The sequence below is a fragment of the Panthera uncia genome, chromosome D4, assembly GCF_023721935.1.
Source record: "Panthera uncia isolate 11264 chromosome D4, Puncia_PCG_1.0, whole genome shotgun sequence".
NCBI lineage: Eukaryota > Metazoa > Chordata > Mammalia > Carnivora > Felidae > Panthera > Panthera uncia.
The window spans coordinates 549,537-576,311 of NC_064807.1; the positions used below are offsets into that span (position 1 = coordinate 549,537).

The window sequence follows — 26,775 nt, forward strand, 5'->3', positions numbered from 1 at the left end:
GGAACCCTCTTGCACGTTTGGTGGGAACACAAACTGGTGTAGCGGCTCTGGAGAATAGCATGGAGGTTCCTCAAGAAAATAAATATAGAACTACCCTATGATCTAGCAATTGCACTACTAGGTATTTATCCAAAGGACACAAAAATACAGATTCGAAGAGGTACGTGCACCCGAATGTGTATAGCAGTGCTATCAACAATAGCCAAATGTCCATCCACTGACAAATGGATAAGGGTGTGGTATGTATACACAATGGAATACTGCTCAGCCATCAAAAAAAAAAAAAAAAAAAGAAGGAAAGAAAGTCTTGCATGTACAGTGACATGGATGGAGCTAGAATGTATTCTGCTAAGTGAAATAAGTCAATCAGAGAAAGATCAGTATCATATAATTTCACTTATGTGGAATTTAAGAAACAAAACAGATGAACATATGGAAAGGAGAAGGAATAGAGGCGAGAAGGAAACAAACCACAAAAGACTCTTAAGGATAGAGAATAAACTGAGGGTTGATAGAGGGGAGGTGGGCTAGATGGAGGATGGGTACTAAGGAGGGCACTTGTGATGAGCAATGGGTGTTGAATGTAAGTGATGAATCACTGAAGTCTCCTGAAGCCAGTACTACACGGTATGTTAACTAAAATTTGATTAAAAAAAAAAAATTAGCATTAGCAATCACACAGGGGCACATAATCAGAGTTTAAAATATAGAAATGTATCAAGGTCTGTTTTTAGCTTTAGTGTAGTATATATAAAAAACAATAAGGGGTGCCTGGGTCGCTCAGTTGGTTAAGCATCTGACTTCAGCTCAGGTCATGATCTCATGGTACATGAGTTTCAGCCCTGTGTCGGACTCTGTGCTGATAGCTCAGAGCCTGGAGCCTGCTTTGGATTCTATGTCTCCTTTTCTCTCTGCCTCTCTCTCTCTCTCTCTCTCTCTCTCTCTCTCTCTCTCTCTGTCTCTCTCTCTCTTAAAAATAAATAAACATTAAAATAATTAAAAAATAATAAGCTTAAAAAATGCCAGAATGGGGCTCTCATTTTTAGTATTTATTAATCATAAAATCTTTTATTCCTACAGAGCAGAAGATAGAAGAGATCTATTGATGTTTTTCCGAAGCCTACACTTTTTTGTGGAGTGGTGTGAATATCGTAAGTGCACATTTGAACACTTCAAGGTAGGGTCTAAAGTTTTTAGATTTAAATGTATGTGAAGAGTGAAGCTGGTTTAAATTTAAACATAACCTAAAAGTGAAGCTGGTATTAATTTGGGGATTTAACATAGCATTCTTTCCTTAAAGTTTTCAAAGAATACAAAATATTTTCATTGGCTTCTGGAATTTGCAGTTATTTGGGGTAAATGAAGAGGAATGCTTCTGTACAAACCAATGAGTCATTTGTATTATGGGATATCTTGGAAGAAGTATAGTTATATTCTTACTTACCCCCTACACATTTTGAAAAATTAATCTGTCAAGAGTACTTGAAACAAAATACAAATGCTAAAATGAATGTAATTATAGCAGGCTTATCACCTAGCACAGTCCTTACTTTCTGAGTCATACTCTGTTTTGAGCTTCTTAATCATTGTGTATTTCAAGTTTAAGTATTTAAGCCTGATTTCAGTAAAGTAATGCTTCTTAAGTCTGATAATAGATACATTTAAGGACTTCTTTTTATCCCGTTTTCTGTCATAACCAGAATTATATTTGGCTGCATTATAATGCCTCAGGTTGTACTTAGATGGATAGTAGCAATATTGACAGCTGTAGTCCATACAAAATCCGGTTCTGAAAGAGTCAATATAATAATATCTCAAAAGCCTACCCAGGCTGTGACTATTGTTTTTATGATTGGTACTAACTCTTGTATATTTGCGTTCTTTTTTATTATTATTATTATCACTGTTACCACTACTACTGCTATTACTTGCATTCTGTTGGGTCGAGGTAATAAAATCTGTCAGGCATAGAATTTTCCTTAGAGTGAAACATGGTTGTACCTGTACTGTGGTCCCTTGAGTTCTCTCACTGTTGTTTACTTACAGGTGCTCTTGCACCCAAACAGTTAAATAGCTTTGCTTCATAATTGGTAAATATAGTAATGACTGAGAGTATGCTGGCAGTTGTGGTGATGAATCACCTAACATGGGTTGTGGGAAATGTGAGTGTTAGTCCCATTTCCAAAGCTGATTTGACTCTAGGTGCTTTCAAAGAGGCATAGAAGTATAATTGGTGTGTTTATCCTGTAGAGGACACAGTGCTTCTGTGGGCCGACTTTCCTGGGTGATAAGGAAAGAAATGGAAAGGACGGAAAGAAACAGTCACATTGTTGTGCAGCCACCACCAATATTTATCTCGAGAACTTTTTTATCATCTCAAACTGAAACTGTGTTCCCATTAAACACTAATTTGTCATTGCTTCCTACCCCAGTTCCTGAGAATCACCATTCTTTTTTCTATTTTTGTGAATTTCTAAGTACTTCATTTAAGCAGAATCATAAAATTTATACTTTTTGTTTGGCTTATCTCACTTAGCATAATATTCTCAAGGTTCATCCATTTTGCATCAGATTGAAGGATTTCCTTACTTTTTAAGGCTGAATAATCTTCTATTGTATGGATGCCCCACATTTTGTTTATCCATTCATCTTGATGGATACTTGCATTGTTTCCATCTTTTAACTATTGTGAATAATGCTTCTGTGAACATTGGTGTACAAATACCTGTTCAAGTCCCTGCTTTCAGTTCTATTACAAATATACCTGTAAATGGAATTGCTGGGTCATATGGAAATTCTGTTTAATTTTGTGAAACACTGCATGTTCTCTTCCATAGTGGCTGCACCATTTTGCATTCCCAACAGTAGTGCACAAAGCTTCCAATTTCGCTACACATTTGCCAACGTGTTTTGGGATTTTCCTTTTTTTTGGGGGGGCTCATAGCCAACCTAATGGGTGTGAAGTAGAATTTTTATTGTGGTTTTGATTTGCATTTACCTAATGATTAGTGATGTTGACCATTGTTTCATGTGCATATTGGCCATTTGTATATCTTCTTTTGGAGAAATGTCTATTCACATCCTTTGCCCATTTTTAAATTGGGTGCTTTTTTCTTGTTGAGTTGTAGTTGTTGTTGTTTTGTTTTTTTTTCCTTTAAGGTTACTTATTTTGAGAGAAAGTGAGCACAAGCAGGGGAAGGGCAGAGAGAGAGGGAGAGAGAATCCCAAGCAGGCTCCACACCGACACCACAGACCCAGATGCGGAGCTCGAACCCATGAACTGTGAGGTCATGAGCTGAGCTGAAACCAAGAGTTGGATGCTCAACCAACTGAGCCACCCAGGTGTCCCTGTAGGAGTGTTGTTGTTTTTTTTAATGTATTCTAGACATTAATCCTTTATCGAGTGTATAGTTGGTACATATTTTCTGTCATTCTTTGGATTGTCTTTTCATTCACTTGATAGTGTCCTTTTTTTTTTCTTTAATGTTTATTTATTTTTTAAGAGAGAGAGTGAGACAGAGCGTGAGCGGGGCAGGGGCAGAGAGAGGGAGACAGAATCCGAAGCAGGCTCCAGGCTCTGTGCTGACAGCTCAGACTGTGCTGACGCAGGACTGGAACCACGAACCGTGAGAACATGACCTGAGCCAAAGTCAGATGCCCAACCAACTGAGCCACCCAGGCGCCCTGATAATGTCCTTTGATGCAGAGAAGTTTTTAACTTTGCTGACATCCAGTTTATTTTTTTGTTGCCTATGCTTTTGATGTTAAATCCAAGAACTCATTGCCAAATTCATTGTCATAAAGATTTTCCTCTTTTTTTTCCCTAAGAGTTTTGTAGTTTAGCTCTTAAGATGTTAGATCCAACTTGAGTTAACTTTTGTATACATTGTAAGCTAAGGGTACAGCTACATCCTTTTGCATGTGGATATCTGATTTTCTCGGCACTGTTTATTGAAGAGACAGTCCTTTCCTTATTGAGTGGTCTTGGCACCTTTATTGAAAATCGTTTGACCATATTTTTCTGGGCTCTCTGTTCTCTTGCATCGTTCTATATGTTCCTGTCCATTCCAATACCATACTTTCGATTACTATAGCTTTGTAATTAACTTTGAAAATGAAGAAGTGTGAGTTCTCCAATTTTAGTCTTCTTTTCTAATTTCTTTTGCCTATTTGGAGTCCCTTGAGGTTCCATGTGAATTTTAGAATGTTTTTTTCTGTGTCTTCAAAAAATAGAATTGGGACTTCAATAGGGACTGCACTGAGTCTGGATTTCTTTGGGTGGTGCTGGTGTAGTAACTGTTCAGTCTTCTAGTCCATGGACACAGAATGTCTCTCCACTAATGAATGTCTTCTTAGTTCTTTCAGGAGTGTTTGTAAGGGTAAAATATTTTTAACTTTTTTTAAGTTTATTTATTTATATTGAGAGAGAGAGGGAGAGAGAGAGAGAGAGAGAGCGAGCGAGCGAGCCGGGGAGAGGCAAGGAGAGAATCCCAACCAAGCAGGCTTCATGCTGTCAGTGCAGAGCCCAATGTGGGGCTCAGTCTTATGAACTGTGAGATCACGAACTGGGCCAAAATCAAGAGTCGGATGCTTAATCGACTGAGCCAGCAAGGTGGCACTGAAATTGTCCTTTAAAGATAATTCTGGGGCTTCTGGGTGGCTTAGTTGGTTGAATGTCCAACTTTGGCTCAGGTCATGATCTCACGGCTCTGGAGTTCAAGCCCAGCGTCGAGCTTTCTGCTGACAGCTCAGAGCCTAGACCCTGCTTCAGATTCTGTGTCTTCCTCTCTCTCTGCTCCTCCCCTGCTCACACTGTGTCTCTCTGTCAAAAATTAACATTAAAAAAAAATTAAAGATAATTCTGTAATTTAGACCTGTTACTAGTGCTCTTTCCTAATTATTTTGTGGACACCACAGAATTCTTGAATTCTCTAAAATTTGAGTTAAGGTGTTTTTTCCTCTGTGAGTTTAGTTAGGTAAAGAATATAGGGCTACGTCTGGAAACATGAGAGAAGTCTCCTCTGATGGCTTTTCCTGGTATCCCCAACACTCAGCTGTCCTTTATCCAGTTTATTTTTATCCAGATAAAGTTATAATTTATTTCCATTGATTTATTCAAGACTGTGATAGTTTAAGATTCTATTTTTCCAAATGAAAGAGAGCTCTCTGTTTAAATGAATTTTATTTTGTACTTTTCATTGTATATTCAATCCAGATGTGCTCAATATTATAGTAAGCACTTCAAGGTATAAAGGGAATATTGGATGTATTCTGTGAGCTTTCAGTCACAGAGAAATGAGGCATGCACACAAAATAATGAGAAAGCAGTATATAGTTATGATTACCAATTATCAAAATGAAATCAGCAAATGAGTTAGTAAGTGGTATAGGACTAATTGTGGCCTTGAGAGATCATAGATGTTTCAATGAGAAAAGCTTATCTTGGGGTCAACCTTGACAAATGGGGGAAAAATGGAAAAACTGGAGCTCATTCTGTGTAGGGAAAAACAGAAGCAAATGCTTTAAAATATGAATAACTGTTCTGGGATTGGTGTACAGAGACCAACTTGATTCTAATGTATTATTTATGTTGGAAACAATATTGGAAATTTTCATATGCACAGTTCGGACTCGTGTGTCTAAAGCACTGATAATTTTGGATGTAACCCCAATGTGATAAGGAGGCTAAGACTTCTGAGTGGGTTTTGGGCAAGAAGAAGGTTATTTTAGGATCTTTAATCTGGCAGCATTGTTTCCTCATAAGTTATCACTATTAGATCGAAGGTGGACTTACACTGTTCAATGACCAGTTAATCATGGGTCTGTAGGAAATGTTGCTCAGAAGCTTTCCTGTGAATGGATAGGCAGTTGGCATGAGTATGATGCGTATGGGTTGGGGGGTGGGGGAGAGGTAGTGTTCAGTAACACCACTAAATTGACTGTTTTCATGTCTTACATTTGGACAGATTTATTGATGAGATTCTCATCCCTATGGTGGTAAAAAGAAAATATTTTTCCATATTTATCGTATTTGAAAGTCTTTACAATGGAGAACTTTCTGAGATATGGGATGAACGTTCAGGTTTTTTATGAGCATACTTGATTTTGTTCTGCTTGACTCCTTAAAATGTTTTATGGTAGACTTAGAATTTTAATATTTAGAGAAAGGAAAAATGTGTGCTGTTTTGCTAAAGCCTTTAACTGTGTGACCACAAAGCAGAATAACTTTGGACATTACTCTGTTAGGTCTTTATCGGAGAGTGAAATTACGCTTTATTTGGAAAGTTTTGCCTAGGTATGAGACTGTTCACTATTTCTCAGGCTAAGTAAACATATAATAACTGCCTTAATAGAAAGAAAACAAGTTCCTGCTTCATAATGAAAAATGTGTGAATCATAACAGAAAAACGGGAGATCCCTGGAAACACTTAGCTTTCAAAGTTTTTGGAACATCATCCTTAAGTGCTTTAGGGATCAAGTAAAGGTCTGGAAAGATCAGCAGTTGGAAGTTTTTTGGACTTACCCTTTCATGTCATTAGTAATGGAAATAGTGCTTCTTAAATTGGGGTGTTTATATAAAAACATACCTTTTAAATGGCACCATGGTATAAACTATGAGGATTTTGTAATGCTGCTTAAATATTTTCACATGACTTTGTTTTGAACTTCAGGATTCAGTTTTACATTTTGCTTGTTGTGTGTAAGATTTGTGAACATCTTTGTTTAAAACATAAAATTCCTTCATCATGGGACACAAAGTTAATATTAAATATTTATGCTTTAGGCACTGTTGAGACAGATTATATGCATGTGTGTACTTTAGCTTATATGCTGCATTGATAATGGTTAAAAGTATGACCCTACAGGCAATCTTTTCAAGCAGATAAAACTGTTGGGATGCTTTCCCAGGATGATGGGGTTTCCCTCCAGGCGTATCTCTTCAATGCGGTCCCGAATGTAACGGGTGTCGTTAGCCTTGCAGAATGTATCATCTGTGATTGAAGTTATGTTGTTAAACTAGAAAATAAAAGGGAAAAATTGTTCAGAAATTTGAAATCTACCTTTTGTATTCTATGTGATGGGATCTTACAGAATATTCTATCTAAAAAGTGGTTTTTAAAATACTGTACATCCTGTGTATCCTCAGGGTAATAAAACCCTCTGTGCAATCTGAGTCCCCTCACCCCCGCAGTTTAAGTCTGCAGTGTTGCTTTGGAAGACAGATTGCTTGCTCTTACGGTAACATCCATGTAGCAGAAAGCTCTAAGCATAAATAAGATTATACTGGCTGGAAAGACTCTCCTGCTTTTGAGTGTCAATTCGGAATGGGCACCGTGTCCTTAAATGTCCCTTTACAGAAAGAAACAGGACAAATGGGAAATGCTGTGATGCTGGAAGACCAATTTTAGTTTCTCTCAGTTCCTCTTCACTCTTCTGTTACCTCAACATGAGATCAACTGGACAGTGTCCACTGCTGTTGGACAAAGAGACACCAAGCAGAGGTCGTAGCGCCCCCCCACCCGCGGATGCCTCGGATCCATGTGTCACATTAACTAGGAGATGCCACGTGCATGCCTGGCAACAGAGCCCACTCTAAGGGCAGACCTCACACCTCGGTTGCGGGTCCTCTGGGGGCTCGGGGGCTCTGGGCCTCTCTGGGCCGGGTGGGGTGGGGCTCTCAGGCCACCGAGGTAGTAATATTTGATGGGCATAATTTACATGTGGATAAATGAGCTTCCTAATGAGTCATAACATTGACTAATAGTAATTTACATTCACATCATCAGATATTATAAAAGGAGCAGTCCTACCTGAAGATGAATTACACGTAGACTTTCTGGTAAATTAAGAGGCACAGATTCCAGGGCGTTGTGGTCCAAGTACAGGAAGGAGAGGTTGTTCAGTTTCTGTAAGGAGAAGTTACTTCTGCTTGATCATCACTGAGGTCAGTACATTTTCACAGGATTCAAACTATGATATATGCACATGCGTCTACATGTGTGCACGTGTGCATGCATATACACATATGTGTACACATGTGTACATAGGTCCTGGTAATCAGTGCTATCAATTGCTGCTTTGGTAGTTATTTGGTTTTAAGGGTTTGATTTGTTTCCCAAGTAGTGTATTTTGGGCCTTTATGAAGGGTGATAAAGTCCTGCTGCACCCCCACATTTCTCTCCACTCATCTAACCACTGAGTACCCAGCCGCTCCCAGCCTCAGACCTCATGCTGGCTGCTGGGGCCATTTGACTTGTCTCGTGAACAGCTAGTAAGGTCATTTCCTATGCAGGATTGAGCTTGGATCCTGGTGTTGCCATAACCTCTCTTGAACCTTTAGAACTTCTCATTTCACCTCCACCAGTTTCTAGCAAAATGGATATAGGCATATCTTGGGCATAACGTGGGTTCGGTTCCGGAGGAACCACCACAATAAAGCGAATATTGCAATGAAGTGAGCCCAGTGTATTTCTTGGTTTCCCATCGCATATGAAGTTATGTTTACACTATGATATAGTAGGTTATGTCTAAAAATCAATGTGCATACCTTAGTTAAAAATAATTTATTGCTAAAAAGGCTAGCCATCATCTGACGTTTCAGGGAGTTGTAATCCCTAATGACAGATCACCGTGACAAATGTAATAATAATGAAAAAGTTTAAAATATTGCAAGAATTAGCAAAATGTGACCTGGAGACACAGTGAGCAAACTCTGTTAGCAAAGGGGCACCACTGGACTTGCTCACTGCGGAGTCAGCCCAAACCTTCAGTTCGTAAAGAGTGCAGTGTCTGTGAAATGCAGTAAAATGGTGCACAATAGAATGCTTTGTCCCTGTGCTCCTAAGAGACACGCTTGGTAGTGAGATGTTTCCAGGGCAATTTATTAAATATTTAGCAACGTATGACTTTCCCCTACTGGTCTGTATTGAGTTACTCTTCATGATCAGTAGACCATTACTGTGTATCATTTTATAATAGGGCTTCAAGATGGAAAGCATGTGTAAAGTTCAGAGCACTCAAACACTCCGTCTGTGAAGCGTTGATCAGCTCCTGTAGGTCTTTAATATGTCAGTCAAAGGCTTAACCAGCTGAAATTACTGTATCTTCAAATTGTAAAGGTTTTTTATTTTTAAAGTGAGTCCTGTTTTGAAAAGTCTCCTAATAATCCCTTAACTTCTGAGGAACTGTGATGTGCCTTCACAGTGTCCCTTACAACTGAAAAGGGATTCCTTAAGTGTAAACAGGAAGAAAAGGAAAATGGAATATTTTTACATTTTCTGACAGATTGTACGTGTGGACTAATTGTACCTTTGTGTGATTGTTATAAACTTGATAATATTTCATAGTGTTTCTATTAGATGTTATCATTAGAAGCCACAAACTTTACTTATGAATGAGGTCTACTGCCAGTAGCAGCCCAATCATCTGTTTATCTGGGGCTTCTTCCAGGACTGGGAATGAGTATATCACCTGTGCAGGTCTCAGCTGAGGCGGTAATTTCGCCGTAGACTGTGCATTTGGACACAACCTGGCTATGTAAATCAGAGTAGATCACCTTCCCTTTTTCCTGTACATAGGTTTTCTTGAGTTACTAAATGAAGAAGTGTATTTAATTTGTACTGTATATAGAATTTTGTACTAGGTGCCGTTGTGGAATTCAAAAGAAGGGCTACCTACAGAATTTTATGGGCTAATACTTTTAAGTGGTAGAAGTAAAATTGAGCATTTACTTTTGGAACTGTATTTTCTGGCACTTGTAAAAACAGTTTTAAAATATAAAACAAAATTTTAGACCAGAGTTTCTCTATCATATTACCATTGGTTGTATAAAACTGATACTGTGTGTGGTCACAGTATACAAAACTTACTTTGAATGTATTTGCTTTGATTCCTCTACTCTTGATTTTGTTGTATTTTGCATTAAATAAAGTAAGCTTGGGAGGAAGAACTGGAAGTTTCAGTAGTTGATTTTCAGCTAGTGTAAGTTCTTCTAACAGAGAAAGTTTTGAAAAAGTACCGTCTTCTATATCTTCAATCAAATTTCCCGTGAAATCAAGTCTTCTTAAGTTAGCTTGAAGGAAAAATATACAGAAAATATACAAAAAATATAAAGTTAAAGTCTCATTTATGTGGACTGAAGAAGCAGCACTGGTGTATCAGGTCATTCAAACACCTTTTATTTTTAGTATCTAATAGTGTCTGTAACGAGTAGGTCAGTAAATTTTGTTGAATGAATAGTGAGCATCCGTCTGTGCTTGACACCGATGGCCTTTCTCTCTTGAGCCCTGGAGTCTCAGGGTTGGAAGGGAACTTACAGTTAATGGAGTCCTTCCATCCGTCAGTGTTTGAATCCCCAGAATGCTGAGGTGGTTCGAAACAAACTGTGGTTGCAAATCATGGGAACTAAGCATGACTTTTTTTTTTTTTTTTTTTTTGAGAGAGAGAGGGCGCAATTGAGTGAGGGGCAGAGAGAGAGAGAGAGAGAGACAGAGAGAGAGAGACAGAGAGAGAGAGAGAGAAAGAATATCCCACAAGAGGCAGAGAGAAAGAGGGAGGGAGAGAAGAGCGGGGCTCACCCGATGCGGGGCTTGAGCTCACGAACCATGAGATCATGACCTCAGCCGTAGTCAGATGCTCAACAACTGAGCCGCACAGGCGCCAGAAGCATTACATTTGATTGAGTAGAATCATTGTAGGTATTGTTTTGGACTTTTCCGCAGAATGTCGCATTGTGATTGTAGATATATTCTTAATCTCTCTATGCCTTATTGCTTAACAACAACAAACAGAAGTGTTCCCGAATTTGTTAAAGTGATGCAGACTGAGAGAGAAATTCAGTGCGTGTGTGTGTGTGTGTGTGTGTGTGTGACTTTTATTTGTCTGGGATGCTGAGGAAACCTTGCTTCTCATTCCATATTTGAGGTAGTCACTGCAGACACTGAATTAGTGAATATGGACCCTTGCTCCCAGGGACTATAAAGGGTTAGGCTCCTTTGAGCCTCTGGTCACACATTTCTGTCAACCGATTAGTACAAAATTTTATGTTTCTTTTTTTTTTAATGTTTTTTTCATTTATTTTAGAGAGAGAGAGAGTATGAGTATGAGAGGGGCAGAGAGAGAGGGAGACACAGAATCTGAGGCAGGATTCAGTCTCTGAGCTGTCAGCACAGCCCGACGTGGGGCCCGAACTCATGAACCACGAGATCATGACCTGAGCTGAAGTTGGATGCTTAGCCAACTGAGCCTCCCAGGTGCCCCCTGTGTGTTTCTTTTTAAGAGCATTGCAGTTAGTGTGTATTGCTGATATATTAACATTGAACTCACAGCCTCAGTTCTGTGGGTCACACTTGAATGAAGATTACCTACGCAGTGTTTTTCCTGTGAGGCAACTTGGGAACACTGGACGGCTCTTAGGCACTGCACTTGGGGAGCATTTTAAATAGCAAAAAGCACAAAAATGTAGAAAATGTGGCCCTAAGTAGACTGAACAGGACACTTCACAGTGTAAGAGCTGAAACAAAATGGCAGAGGTCACCCTGTTCAGCTGCGGCTAGGTAACCAGTGTTCTGCCACTGTGTACGTGTCTGCAAATGACTGTGGGAGTGTTTCATGTACTGATTTTGGGGTCACAAATGCATGTGACCGCATAGGTGAGTGTGTAGGTGTGGAGTCCAGCAGTGATGAGGAACAACTGTACTAGGGTCATTTGGGAGCCACCAGCTGCAGCATGAATGCTGTTCCGGTTAATCTCATAAATGTGTAGTGGGGCCAGTGTGCATGTTTGGTGGGATCTTCTTCAGGGACTTGGCACCAGAGAAGTGGAGGGTTGTGCTGTGCTCATAGCAGTGCCCTGGAGGCAAGCTGTTGTGCGGTTTGACGGGATGCCAGAAGCATCCTGGGAAGGAGTGAAATGCATTAGTTCCACATGAGAACCATCTGAGATGTTGGGTGGTATTTCATGATGACACCTGGGCCTCTCCCCAGACCTCAGTTGAAGTCTCTGAAGACTAGGGCCTGGTACCATTGTTTTTTACAATATTTCCCCACATGGGTTTAGTATTCAGCCAGGTTTAAGAACCTTGAGTTAAAGCAAGGAAAAGGAGACTTTCTGCTTTTATTGTGGTGGCAGCATTGTGAAGAAGGCATTCAGGTTGGAGAAGCACATTGGTCATACTGGTGCTCCTGATGGACCGAGGCAAACGGATCTGAGAGTCCTACGGCTAAGAAGGCGTCGTCGCCTATATGTTTGATGGGCTGTCAACATCGACATGAAAGGCACCAGTAAAGAAAGGTGATGGGGACCTTTGAATGGAGTGGAGAGGAGTCACCAACAAGCCTGTGGCTGTTTGTAAAGTGTGGTGGATACTTAAACACTCCAGCGGTGACTACCCTAGATGTGACAGCCACAGGTGCCGAGACGCTTGTGTTTTATGAGGCTAGCACTAACATGAGTTAGCGTGAGTTATTTTATGTAAAGTTAACTTACGGATATCTGCAAAATCTTTTGCCGTCAACTTTTTGATCTTGTTGAATCGTGCGTAAAGATAGGCTGACTCCTTCGGCAAGGGTGGTACGGCATCAATGTCAACCTCCTCACAGTACACAGAGCCGCTTAAACACACACACAACAGGCACGTGGGCATTTCTAAGTCGGGAAACAAAATCACAAAAATATAAACTGTAATTTAAAAACATTTGTCCTCTAGTGGTAAAATTATTGCTATCATGAGTTTTCTCACTAATCTGAAAAAATATTTTACAGAATTAAAGGTGATAGCAGGAAGGTATCATGGTTGTGTTAGCCAGTGACCTGTATTGTACCTGATAACTGACCAGGATCTTATTTTAGATCCTGTAACCCCATATGTTTTTTATTCTCTATCATTTTAGCACTGAACATTTAATTGCTGAATTGATTTACATTTTCTGATTTGAATACTTAATGTTCATAAAGCAGAACATAAGGTAAACAAACATAAGCTTGATTCATCACTTGGTTTGGCACAGACACATTGCAGATGGATGACCGTAGCTAAGGAGCTTATAAACTACCAGGTAAGTAAGCAGACTATGCACTTGGACATGAGAGTGTCACGGAAACAGCAGGGACCCCACTGTATATCCTCATCATACCTCCTTATCTTCTTCAGCCTGGAACAATGCCTTAGTCTTTGTTGTTCATAACTTTAAAATTTTTGAATTTTAAAAACATTTTATTTTGGGGGGCATTTATTTTGTAGAATGTCTTTCAATTAGGGTTTGTCTGAGGTTCCTAATTTTTGATAGGAATACGATGGAAATGGTGTTGGCTCTGCCGTGCTGGGCATTGGGATGCATGTGCTGTCTGCTTGTCCCATTCCTTGATGATGCTCTGTTTGGTCTGCCATTCGGGAGTATCTTCTGAGAAAATACTTGGAGCTGCTAAACATCTGGTCTGTCACCAAACTGCCACCCAGTAATTTTATCTATTGATGGTTCTTACCTGAATTGTTTGTTACTAGGATAGTTTCAAATTATGATTTTCTAATTCCTTCATTCTTTCTACGTTAGTTGACAGCTGGTGCAGCATGGAACATTCCCTTCATATTTATTTAGTTTTATCAGTTGAGTATGAACTTATGAATTCCTTATCCCATGGGTCATAATAAGTTACCATCATATTTATTTTGATCATCAAATCGTCACAGATCAGCCAGTGTGAACTCTTTTAAGCTTTTTTTTTCTGTCGCACCTGTGTTCTATTTAAGTGACACTTAATAAATTACACATATTTCACTTGTGTAATTTATGTTTTCAGCATTATGTATATACCCACGAAACCGTTATTGCAATTGAAGTAATTGACGTAGTCATCACCCCAGAGTGTTGTCATGCTCTTTGTAATCCGTCCCTCCCAGCAACCACTCTGGTCTGCTTTCTGTCCATTCACAGCAGTTGGCATTTCCAAGAGAACGAAGCAGTATATCCTCTCATCGAGCTTCTTCCTCTCTGCATATCAGCAATTCATTCCTCTGTATTACCAAATAGTATTTCATTGTATTAATATATGCAGCTTATATAGTCCTTCCTTATGGGCATTTGGGTTTTTAGTTTTTGACTATTTCTTAGAAAGCTGCTGTGAACATTTATGTAGAATTTTTGTGGTTGTGATACTTGCGTTTCTCTTTAGTAAATACCTAACAGCAGAATGGCTGGGCCATCTTATAGGTGTGTAGCTTTTGAAGAAGGTCCCACACTGTTTTCCTTAAAGGTTATGCCATTTTATAGTCCCTTCAGCGCAGAAGGATTCTAGTTACTCCACATCCTCGTGCACGTTCGGTACTATTAGACTTTTCACGTAAGGCATGTTGTGGTATCTTGTGTTTTAATTTATATTTTCGTAATGACTGATGTGCTGAGCAATTTTTTATAAACTTATTTACCATCCACATATTTTTGTGGTAGAATGTTCATATCATTTGCCTATTTTAAATTTTTTTTCAATGTTCATCTATTTTTGAGAGCGACAGAGCATGAGCAGGGAGGGGCAGAGAGAGGGAGACACAGAATCTGAAACGGGCTCCAGGCTCTGAGCTGTCAGCACAGAACCTGATGCAGGGCTTAGACCCATGAACCACGAGACCATGACCCAAACCACGAGACCATGAGCCAAAGTCAGTTGCTTAACCGACTGAGCCAACCAGGAGCCCCCCCCCCCCCATTTGCTCCCTTTTTTTTTTTTTAATATTTATTATTTTTGAGACAGAGAGCACATGAGTGGGGGAGGGGCAGAGAGGAGCATAGAGGATCTGAAGCACACTCCAGGCTCTGACCTGACAGTAGAGAGCCAGATGTGGGGCTCGAACCCATGAGCCTGAGCCAAAGTTGGATGCTCAAACAACTGAGCCACTCATTTACCTATTTTTAAATGGTGATTTTGTATTATTGTCACTGAATTATAAGAGTTTATATTGTAAATACAAGTTGTTTCTCAGATTTATGTTTAGCAAATGTTTTCCTTTATGTGGCTTGTCTTTTTGTTTTCTTATCATTGTCTTTTGAATAGCAAATATTTTTTATTTTCATGAAGAATAGTTGATTCCTTTATGGTTTGTGCTATTTGTCCTATATTTAAGAAATCTTTGCCAACCACTATCTTATCCTAGGTTTTCTTTTGAAGGTTGTATAGTCTTAGCTCTTAATGTTTAGGTTTGAGGTCCATTTTGAGTTAATTTTTATATATGGTGTCAGGAAAGTTCATCTTTTTAACTTACAGCTCTCAAGTTTTTCAGTACCATTTTTTGAAATGATATCCTTTCCCCATTGAATTTCATTGACACCATTGTAGAAAACAAACAAACAAACAAAAGTTGACCCTATTGTGTAAATGTATTCCTGGACTGTATTCTATTTTGCTGATTTACTTGTTTTTTGTTTTTGTTTTCATTTTTGTCCATATATGTATGTTTATCTTTAGAGAAAGAGAGCACACACGAGGAGGGGGGAGGGGGGGGAGGGAGGGGAAGAGAGAGAGAGAGGGAGAGAAAGAGAATCTTAAGCAGACTCCACGCTGAGCATGGAGCCAGAGAGCATGACCTCTGGAATGATCTGACCACTGGAAATCAAGGGTCTGAAGCTCAACCAACTTAGCTTGTTTACTTGCTTATTGTTATGGTAATGCCACAATGACTTGCTTCCTGGAGCATTATAGTAAGTTTTCATATCAGGTGGTGTAAATCCTCCAACTGTATTCTTCAACATTGTTATGACTATTCTAAGCTCTTTGCATTTCCACATAAATTTCAGAGTCAGCCTCTTAATTTCAAAAAGACTGGTAAAAATTTAATTGGGATTGAGTTAAATCCTATCAATAAATTTGTGAAAAATTGGCATCTTAATGATACTGAGTTTTCTGGTCCTTGAACATAATATATCCATATTTTTAGGTTGTCTTTAATTTCTCTCAGCATAGTTGTCTCGATTTCAGTGTGCAGGTCTTGTATGTCGCTTACAAATTTATACCTACATTTTGAAAAATAATTTTGATTGATTAAAATGTTAAATATCCCCATTACTCTTTAAGAACTCTCTTATTTTTTGGCATAATAAGATGTCTCAGAGCAGTCTTGCCTTTTCCCTGCCCCAAGCCTGATATCAGTTATTTCTTCAAGGAGTATTGGTTTCTTTTTGTGGAGACTGATATTTAGAAACCAAGATTTGAATGTTGATGTGCTCATTGCTGCTAGCATCTCATTGCTTCTAGGCTCTTTCCACAAGGAGGGATGGGAAATACATGTATGTGTATTTGTCTGTTTCTCCGTATTTAATATACATATATACACAGGTATATGTGGGATATGTGGCATAGACATATACGTACATTCTTACATATGGACATAGATAAATACACACATACACACACACACCTCATGTGCATATATACACATATACTCTCACATAGAGACAAACGTGTATACAGGCAAACCTCAGAGAGATTGTACATTTGGTTCCACTGCAGTAAAGTGAATATTGCAATAAACAAGTCAGATGAACTTTTGGTTTCCTGGTGCCTATAAACGTTGTGTTTACACCATACTGTGGTCTGTGAAGGGTGCAGTAGTAGTATATCTAACGACACAGTGTTCATACCTTAATTAGAGATGCTCTATTGTTGGGGAGCCTGGGTGTCTCAGTCAGTTAAGCGTCTGACTTCGGCTCAGGTCATGATCTCCTGGTTTGTGAGTTCGAGTTCTGCATCGGCCTGTCTGCTGTCAAGCACAGAGCCCACTTTGGATCGTCTGTCCCCCTCTCTCTGCCCCTCCCCTGCTCGCTCTCTCCTCTCTCAAAAAATAAATAAACATTAAAAAAAAACACTCTACTGTTAAGAAATGCTAACCATCATCTCAGCTTTCAGCGAGCCACGATTTTTTTGCTGGTGGAGGGTCTTGCTTGATGTTGATGGCTGCTGACCCTACAGGGTGGTGGCAGCTGTGGCCATTTCTGAAAATAAGACAACTGTGACGTTTCCCACGTTGACTGACTCTTCTCTCAAGAACGATTTCTCTGTAGCACGTGATGCTGTTTGGTAGCATTTTACACACAGAACTTCTTTCAAAACCAGAGTCTATCCTGTCACACCCTGTCCGCTGCTCTGTCAGCTAAGTTCGTGTGATATTCTCAATTCTGTGTTGTCATTTTGACACTCTTCACAGCATCGTCACCAGGAGCACACTCCGTCTCAGGAAACCACTTTCTTTGTTCATCCACGGGAAGCAAGTCCCCATCCGTTGGAGTTTTATCCAGCTCCCAGGGAGCTTGGCCCAGCTCCCTGCCGTCTTCAGGCCCCCCTTCTGCTTCCGGTTCTCCTGTTTCCACACGTCTGCAATGACTTCCTCCCCTGGAGTCCTGAACCCCTCAAAGTCCTCCCTGGGGCTGGAACCAGCTTCTTCCCAACTCCGTTCATGTTGAATCGTGACCTCTTCCCATGAATCCCCAATGTTCTTCATGGCATCTAGGATGGTGACTCCTTCCCAGGATGTTTTCAGTTTACTCTGCCCAGATCCATCAGAGCAATCAGTGTGTGTGGCAGCTATGAGCTCACGAAAGGTGTCTCTTAACTAATGAGACTTGGAGGTCAGAATTACCCCTCGATCCATGGGCTGCAGAATGGTGGTGGTGTTGCAGCAGGCATGAAAGCAACAGTAATCTCATTGCTCGTCTCCATCAGAGCTCTTGGGTGACCAGTTGCAATGTCTTTGAGCAGTAATCTTTTGGAAGGAATCTTTTCTCCTGAGCAGCAGGTCTCAACAGTGGACTTGAGCCACTCGGTCAACCGTGTTGTGGACAGATCTGCTGTCCTCCAGGCTTTGTTGTTCTAAGTAAAGAGCACGGGTGGAGGAGATTTTGCGCGATTGCTACGGGCTTAGGATTTTCAGAATGGCTAGTGAGCTTCCACCTGGCTTCCACCTCAAGTCACCAGCTGCATCCGCTCCTGAGCAGAGTCCGCCTGTCCCTGGAGGCTTTGAAGCCAGGCACTGACTTCTCCTCTCCAGCCATGAAAATCCTAGGTGGCATCTTCTTCCAGCAGAAGCCTCTTTCATCTGCATGGAGAGTCTGCTGTGTAGTGTGAGCACCTTCCTGAGTCCTTTTGGCCAGATCTTCTGGATAATTCCGGCAGCTTCTGCATCAGCACGTGCTGCCTCACCTTGCACTTGGACGTCACAGAGAGAGCTTCTTTCCCCAAACCTCCTGAACCAACCTCTGCTAGCTCCTACCTCTTCTGCTCCTTCCTTACCTCCTCAGCCTTCGCTGGATCGAAGAGTCTGGGCCTTGCTCTGGGCGAGGCTTTGGCTGAAGGGAACGTCGTGGCCGCTTTGATCTCCCATCCAGACCAGCCAGACTTCTTCCATATCAGCAGTCAGGCTGTTTCCCCTGCTTATCACCCGTGTGTCCACTGGAGCGGCACATGCGTGCAGTGTCCTTCAAGGACTCTTCCTTTGCCTTCACAACTTGGCTACCTGTTTGGCACAAGTGGCCTAGATTTCAGCCTGTCTTGGGTTTCGCCCTGTCTTCCTTACGAAGCTTAATCTTTTCTAGCTTGTGATTGAACGCGAGAGACGCGTGACTCCTCCTTTCGCTTGAGCGCTTGGGGGCCATTGTGGGGTTCTGAGTGGGCCTAATGTCAGTACTGTTGTGTCTCAGGGAATGGGGAGGCCTGAGGAAGGGGACAGAGATGCAGGGGGGGACAGGTGAGCAGCCAGAACACAACAGTTTATCAGTTATCAGTTTATCAGTTAAGTTCACCATCTTATATGGCTTGGCTCGCGGTGCCTCAGCTTAGCATGGTGACATCAAAGATCACAGATCACCGAAACAAATATAATAATGATGAACAAGTTTGGAAAAATGGTGCCAAAAGACTTGTTCCACACACGGTTGCCGTAAACCTTCCATTTGTGAAAAATGCAGCGTCTGTGGAGCGCAATGAAGCGAGGCGCAGCAGAACAAGGCGTGCCTGTACCTATTTCTGTATCTGCATTCAGACCACGAGTTGGTGCCGATCTCTTGCTTCCAGTCCAGCTCCACAGTGTTCACTCTGGGCTTCCCCCACCACGTCTGTAGCACCTTCTCTGACCGAGAAACCTGGCTCTCGTTATCCAGCGTATATACCTCACTCAGTGCTAGGCCTCACATTAAGGGGTTTCATCGCTGTGCACCTGCATCGCCGTGGAAAAGAAACCTGCTTGCTGGAATGTCAATGTTTATCCATTCTGTTTTGTCTATAGCCTGGAGTTTCATAGTCAAAACAGTGTGTTTAAGGGTTACTTGGGTTAATTTTTCTTTTCACTTTAGTGTGTTACTCATTTGAAATGAAATTGTTTCTATTCTTTTTTTTAAACATTTTTTTTTTTAACGTTTATTTATTTTTGAGACAGAGAGAGACAGAGCATGAACGGGGGAGGGTCAGAGAGAGGGAGACACAGAATCTGAAACAGGCTCCAGGCTCTGAGCTGTCAGCACAGAGCCCGACGCGGGGCTCGAACTCACAGACCGCGAGATCATGACCTGAGCCGAAGTCGGCCGCTTAACCGACTGAGCCACCCAGGCGCCCCTGAAATTGTTTCTATTTGTGTGCCAGTTTTTTTTTTATCTTATCCTTGTATATTTTATTTATAAATGTAATTGTTTACCTATGTGAACGATAACCTTGTTCAAAGCCAAATCTGCAGGGGCGCCTGGGTGGCTCAGTTGGTTGAGCGTCTGACTCCGGCTCAGGTCATGATCTCACAGTCTGGTTTTGAGCCCCGCATCGGGTTCTGTGCTGATAGCTCAGAACCTGGAGCCTGCTTTGGATTCTGTGTCTCCCTCTGTCTCTCTCTCTGTCCCTCTCCCACTTGTGCGCGCTCTCTCTCTCTCTCTCACACACACACACACACACACACACAAATAAACTTAAGTAAATAAATAAAATCTTACCAAAAAAAAAAAAAAAAACCAAATCTACAGAGAAAGTGTATACTTAAAGAAGTTCCACACTCCCGTTCCCCCACCCCACCAACGTCCATCTCTCCCTCCTTGCCACCCCTGGTCCCGTGTGTAACCTGTGGGTAACTAGTTGCCACGATTAAATTACCTTTCTTGAATGTCGTTTCACACAAGTGAGCTGATGCATGTATATTTTCTTGTGTCTCTTTCTTTCTTGGATGAAAGGCAGCATACTGTAGCTACTCCTTTGCACTTTGGGTTTTCTCATATAATATATTCTGGAAATCACTTCATGTTAGTTCATAGAGATCTTCCTTGTTTATTTTTACAACTGCATAGTATGCCCTTGCGTGGACTTGCCGTACATTATTCAACCTCCCTTCAGTGTTTGGGCAGTTAGATTGTTGCCAGAGTTTTGTGTTTGCAAGCAGTGTTCCAGTGATGTTTGCATATGTATTTTCTCCCTCATGGAGGTGTATCTTTAGGGTGAATTCCTAGAAGTTGATTGCTACGTCACAAAGTAAGTGCATACCGGCCTTGTTAGATATTGCCAAATTCCTGTCCAAAAGCATGGTACTTACTTGTATTTCTGCCAGCAGTGTATGAGGGTCTCTGATACCCCAAGGCCTTGCCAATGGATTATATTGGTTTAATGTCACAGTTTTAATTTTTGTCCATCAGATAGGTTAAAAATCTTTGTGTCTCAATATAATTTAAACTTACATTTCTGTATGTGTGAGATTGAACGTCTTCTCATATGTTTAAGGGCCATTTTTATATCACTTTGTGAATTGCCTATTCATCTTCTGGTTTTACCAATGGATTTTTTGCCATTTTCTTTTTCCTGGCTTTTTATATGTTCTTTATAAATTAGAGATATTAACTTTTTTTTCTATTTTTCTCATTTTTCAGTTGTGCTTGACTTCATTTATGATGCTGTTTCCCATGGAAAAGTTTCATTTCATGGGATCAAATTTATTGATCTTTTCTATTATTTTCTCTGGATTATGAGACATCGCACACACAGTTTATCTTCTAGTATTTACATCATTTCACTTTTTACGTTTTGACCCTAATTTATTTGGAGGGGTTTATTTTTCTGTGAAAAGTGTGGATCTAACAGTATCCCTTTTCCATTGACTATTCAGTTGTCCAACAGCGTATTTTATTTCTTTTTGAAGTTTTTTTAAGTTTTTATTTAAATTCCAGTCAGTTAACATACAGTGTGATATTACGTTCAGGGTTCAACACCATTTTTAAAAAATACCATCTGTAGGGCTCCCGGCTGGCTCAGTCGGTGGAACGTGTGACTCTTGTTCTCAGGGTTGTAAGTTTGAGCCCCATGATGGGTAGAGATTAAAAATAAAATCTTTAAAAATACCATCTTTGCTTCAGAAGTGATTTAAGATGCCTTATTTATTATATATTAAGTTTCTACATGTGTTTCTGTTTTTCTGAATTTTGTATGCTATTCACATACCAGTATCACACGTATTTAAGTGTAGAGACATTGAAGTATATTCTAATGTAGTATGTCTGGTTTCTGCAGATACCTGCCATTTTTCAGTGATTCCCTGAAACCTGATTCCATGCAGGTTTGATTTTTCTACATGAACTTGAGAATCCTCCTTACCAGCTCTTTAAAGCAGTTTATTGTTACAAATTTAGGAAGAGCTGACATCTTTACGATGCTGAGTCATCCTATCCAAGGGCAAGGGATGTCTTACTAATTAGTGTGTGATTTTATTTCATGTTGTCCTGTGAAATGCTGTTCCATGATAGAACAAAAATAAACCGAATAGATAGGAGTTATTGAGGAGGACTGTGTTGTTTTGTACATTTTCTGTTGTTTTAATTAAAATGTATATTACAATTATTCATGTATAAGCCATCTTTATGTCTTCTGTGAGTTTCTTGAAGTTAAGAATTATATTTTATTTCCCTTACCCCCAGGCTGTACATAGTATTTGTAAATAGTTGATGTTAAATAACTGTTCCTTGAAGGGATTTTATATAGACAGAAGCACACTCTGTAGAGGCTAAACTTGTACTTTGGTTATTCTTGAATGTTCCTGTTCCATGTTTGTCATTCAAAATGTGGGATGGCCAAGGGATACAGGAGTACTGATGCATAGGGGCACTTGTACCCCAATGTTTATAGCAGCACTCTCAACAATAGCCAAATTATGGAAAGAGCCTAAATGTCCATCAACTGATGAATGGATAAGGAAATTGTGGTTTATATACACAATGGAGTACTACGTGGCAATGAGAAAGAATGAAATATGGCCCTTTGTAGCAACGTGGATGGAACTGGAGAGTGTGATGCTAAGTGAAATAAGCCATACAGAGAAAGATAGATACCATATGGTTTTACTCTTATGTGGATCCTGAGAAACTTAACAGAAACCCATGGGGGAGGGGAAGGAAAAAAAAAAAAGAGGTTAGAGTGGGAGAGAGCCAAAGCATAGGAGACTCTTAAAAACTGAGAACAAACTGAGGGTTGATGGGGGGTGGGAAGGAGGGGAGGGTGGGTGATGGGTATTGAGGAAGGCACCTTTTGGGATGAGCACCGGGTGTTGTACGGAAACCAATTTGACAATAAATTTCATATGTTGAAAAAAAAAACAAAACAAAAAAAACAAAATGTGGGATGGCAAATGATGTGCACTCCCAACATACCAGCTGACGTTATCACTGGAGATAAAACTCCGCTGTTTGAATTTACTGTATCCTAAGGCCATTTTTTACTACTCTAAGGAATAAAGTTCCATAATAACCTATTTATGACTGTTCTTTGTGAGACACGAGATGACATGGTATGCATACTTACCGTCACTTTCTTTTTTGGGGGATGGTGGTGTTACACTCTCATCTTTTTGTAACTGAACACTTTTTTCATCGGGTAATATCACAGTTTCTTTTTCCTATTTGAAAAATAAAAATTTGTTATCAGGTGTGATAAAGTCTGATTTTGACTATAAAACTGAGAGTCATAGGCAACACCTGCCTTCTCATGGTCATAGTGGCATTTCTTTTGTGCTACAGTAAGATTTTGTGTATTGTTCATTAAACTTATAAGGTAAATATTTGTTCACCTTGTTTGTACTCCAGACTGTCAACTCCTTGAGTAAAAGAACCAGGTCTTTTTAATTTTTTTTTTAATCTCCAAAACCCTAACTCAGTGCCTTTGCCTTCTAAATGTTGAATATATTGAAATTCCAAATGGGAGCTGGAGGGAACTCTCCAGCACAGAATAAAAGTTTTTCTGAGTTGCAGCCTGAAATGAGACCATCTTCATGTAGGGTAGGTCTCTTAATTATTCTTTATGGTCTTGTCTTTTTCTTCCTTCCTTTCTTTCTTTCTTTCTTTCTTTTTTTTTTTTTTAATTTGAGAGAGGGAGAACTAGAGAGAAGGGCAAAGGGAGAGAGGGAGAGAATCTTAAGCAGGCTCCACGCTCAGCATGAAGCCCAACGCAAGGCTGGATCCCACGACACTGGGATCATGTGTGGTCTTGTCTTAATTGAGTTCCTGATACCAGATTCTACCATGTTCAACAGGATTGAGGCACTAGTCACGTCGCATGTGTTGGACATAGAGTAAGCTTTTGGCCTCTTCTGCAAGTGACCCTTCATTACCTCGTGCCTGAACAACACCCTGGCACTTGGAGCCCTTTTATTCTCCTCTGCCTACCCCATTTGGACCCCCAGTCCAGACTGTTTGCTCTGGGGGTCTGTATCACTCTTTCCTATCTTGGGAGAGAACATTTTCTGCCATTAGACTAACATAGGTTGCATGGGGCCCCAGTCTGTGCCCTCCAGAATCATGTTACCCTTCATGTCCATCTTGACTCCTTTATTCTCCCAAGTGGGTTCTGTTGGAACAGCCCCTTCACTTAAGTACTGTTGAATTCTACTCTGCTCCACAATTACCTTAGTCCCTATATTTGTATTAAGAGCATAGACCTCTAAAGCAATGTAGAGAGAAGAAGCAAAGAACTTACTAGCTACTTTTTAGGGACCATGGAATTTTGAAGGTTTTTTTTAACTGATTGATAGATTCTAATCATCCATGTGAGCCAATAGCTTATTGGTACGATAGGCCTTTTTTTAAAATCTGGAGCTATGACTAGTGATATCTATCTTTTTTCTCTTAATGTTGGGCAAAAATAATACTTAGCATATTAACCAACTCCGTTGAAAGAAATTACAGTGTTAACATTTAGTCATTGTGCACTGAAGAAAAGCAGTCAACATTGTTATATATTTGGCTGCATTTTTCATTTTCCATTCTGTCTGTGTATGTGAGACACATACACGCACACGCACACACCGTAGGCAGGACCAGATACTTATGTGCTGCATTAACTTTTTCCTTACCCAGCGTTCATTTCTGCGTGCCAAGAAAACCGCGAGTAATCACTCAGCCTGTGCAAGTGGAGTACGAAAGATGTGATATGAAGTCATCCCTGTATTAAATTAACTCAAGGACAATTTACAGTCACTTGATACAAATTGATAAGAGTCTGAGTCGTTGAAACTGATTAAAAATTAAGCCCCACCTTAAGGAGTTTTTCATTTTTTGGTAACTTACATAGTTGGCATATGTAAGTGCAATGCTATAGACCCCAAAATAAGTATGTAATTCCATGAACCACTTCTTCCTAAATTAATAAATCTTAAGCTGGTAATCCAAGATTGCTTTTCCTAATACACAATTTCTCCTATTTTATTTGGAGGCAATATAATATGCACATATAGGGCGTTTTATAACATTACTTAGAAATCCTCAACCAGTAAGAGATCATCTTAAAGTTTAGTTTTCCTTAAATTTTGTTTTGGTTGCTATAGATACTGTTTGGTTACCATAGATTCTTTTTTATTAATTTGGGAGGCATGCATACCTCCCCAAAGTATAATCCTGGAGACAGTTTTTTGAATTACTTTCAGTCATTACAAGTGCTTTTTCTTTCCCCTTTTCAGACACATTAAAAAAAAAACAAAAAACAAAAACATGCATCTAAATGGGTGACTGTTTCAGAAGTTAAATTTAGAGTAGAAATAAAGTACCTTAATATTTTTTCTGTCCAGATATTTATCCTCAGAATCTTGACTAAACAAGGTTTCTTCAGAATGATCTGTCCCATAGTGATAGGTGATGCGTGGGTCCTGCTGAGCTGGTGGTGCCAGCTTTATCAGAGGCACGGACAGGAGCAGGAGAAGCACAGACTGCAGCATCGTCATGCTAGCAGAAGTCCAGGTGCCTGGAGTTCATGAGCTGGTGGCCTGCTGACTGCGGGACAATGCTCTCTTTTTCCCTGGAAGTAAAAACGCAGACCTTCGAAGCAATATTTAAAAGCTTAGAGGACTTTTTGGCAGGGTGTACGCAGTAGGGGCCAGAGAACAAGTATTTAACCCTTAGTGATCTTTAATTAGATGCTGAAAGTTTCTATGTATCAGTGACATTCTTAAAAATAGTCTCAGAAAGTGGTTTTATTTCTTTTTCTGTCAAAACCCAAGTAATGTTGGTAATTTCAGTTTCTTAATAGTTAGATGCTGTAAACAAGGTCCTTGTAAGCAGCGGAAATCTTAGGATACCTGTAGTATAAATAGTTAAGACTCATGATCCTGCCTCATGTGAGTTAAAAATATCATATTTCAACTTTGCTATTTTATAAGAACTCTTGATTTGTAATGGTATGAGTTTCTATAAGTTCCAAGAGTTTTGGAACTTAAACTTTAAGTTTAACATGAAAAGTAGTTATTAACACTTTTAGGTGATAAAGGATATATGAAAATGTTTTTGATTTTTTTAGTTTTGCAGTTTTCATAGATACTCTTTTTATTTAATAACATTGTTTTTAAATTTAAACTACGAAAAACACAAAAATAGTATTGCAGACTAGAAGAAATAGAGAACTGTAATCAAGGATTTGGGGGAAGGAGATGGGGAGGAATCTCTTAGGTTCGTCAATGATGCACATTTCAGACAGAATCCCCCAGAATTGCTGGTGCTGCATTGTGGATGCCAGTTTGTCAAAAATCAGTGGCCAAAAAGCCTGGTTTTGTGACTTTGCAGCACCTGCAGGATGTCAAAGTGACGCAGTGATAACAGTTGTTCGAGGTAACTGAAAAATAAAAAATCAGAGGTGACCTTTGCATTTATGAAGACTGAGAATCACATCTTAAACGATATTTAAAATGATACATGAAAGAAGAGCCTACCGTTGTAGCTTTTTTGAAGGTTTTTGTGGTTTTCGTCAGTGGAAGCTCATGCCTGTGTATTAGCCCCAAGGAGGAAGGTGGTGGATCAGTTTCAGACTGCTGCATAGTTTCGTGACCGGCCGCTCTGAGTGCAGTTCGTCTGCATGGAGACCCTCCCCGGGCCATGCAGCGTGAGGGCTCCACAGCTGTGCTCATGGGTCTGCAGCGCTGTCTGCTTCTACATTACCTCATGTGAGAAACGCTAAGGTTTCCTGAATATCGTTTATGACGAGGACATAGTTTGAAAGTCATGCTTTTTATTTTAATGCTTTTCGAGGAGATAAAACATCTGCGTTTTCAGTGAAATAAAACACCAAACTAAAGTCTGTGCTCTTAATTTTGTGAGGGGTAAAAATACTGTTCTAGTATCACAGTTAGGACACAGCCAAGAAATTTCCAATGCAAAAATTAGTTTTAGCATAAATTATCTTCAAGTTTAATCATCCATATAACACAAATTCCATATAACACAAATCCAAGTGTGAGAGTTTTTAAAAAATAAATTTGATTTGTAATTTGGAGTTTGGTGGTAAAAGATACTTTTGTT

General features: G+C 39.9%; 2 protein-coding genes across 5 annotated transcripts in view; one reads left to right on the top strand and one right to left on the bottom strand.

Annotated features, from left to right (window-relative positions):
- The window catches only part of CENPP (centromere protein P), a 228,303-nt gene that overhangs the window by 54,351 nt on the left and 147,177 nt on the right, over positions 1 to 26,775 (top strand). For all 3 annotated transcript variants that reach the window (XM_049636799.1, XM_049636719.1, XM_049636872.1), the window contains exon 5: positions 1,081 to 1,177. In XM_049636799.1, coding sequence (XP_049492756.1) covers positions 1,081 to 1,177 — 97 coding nt within the window. The remainder of the gene's footprint in view (positions 1 to 1,080; positions 1,178 to 26,775) is intronic.
- Positions 5,166 to 26,420, bottom strand: OGN (osteoglycin). Of its 2 annotated transcripts, XM_049636591.1 has the most exons (8): positions 26,190 to 26,420; positions 26,047 to 26,092; positions 25,035 to 25,282; positions 22,799 to 22,892; positions 12,488 to 12,646; positions 9,870 to 10,072; positions 7,812 to 7,907; positions 5,166 to 7,017 (listed from the first exon to the last, which is right to left on the bottom strand). In XM_049636591.1, exons 3-8 carry the CDS (start codon positions 25,206 to 25,208, stop codon positions 6,847 to 6,849), a joined length of 897 nt encoding a protein of 298 aa, XP_049492548.1. In that variant the 5' UTR covers positions 25,209 to 25,282; positions 26,047 to 26,092; positions 26,190 to 26,420; the 3' UTR covers positions 5,166 to 6,846. The 2 variants fall into 2 exon arrangements, with proteins under 2 accessions (XP_049492548.1, XP_049492463.1); XM_049636506.1 differs by lacking the exon at positions 26,047 to 26,092.

Coding starts and splice junctions, on each gene's coding strand:
- OGN (XM_049636506.1), bottom strand. CDS start 25,208: ATGACGATGCTGCAGTCTGTGCTTCTCCTGCTCCTGTCCGTGCCTCTG. Junction 12,647..22,798: donor CCCCAAAAAAGAAAGTGACG/GTAAGTATGCAT, acceptor TTCCCGACTTAG/AAATGCCCACGTGCCTGTTG. Junction 7,018..7,811: donor TACGTGTAATTCATCTTCAG/GTAGGACTGCTC, acceptor TTTATTTTCTAG/TTTAACAACATAACTTCAAT.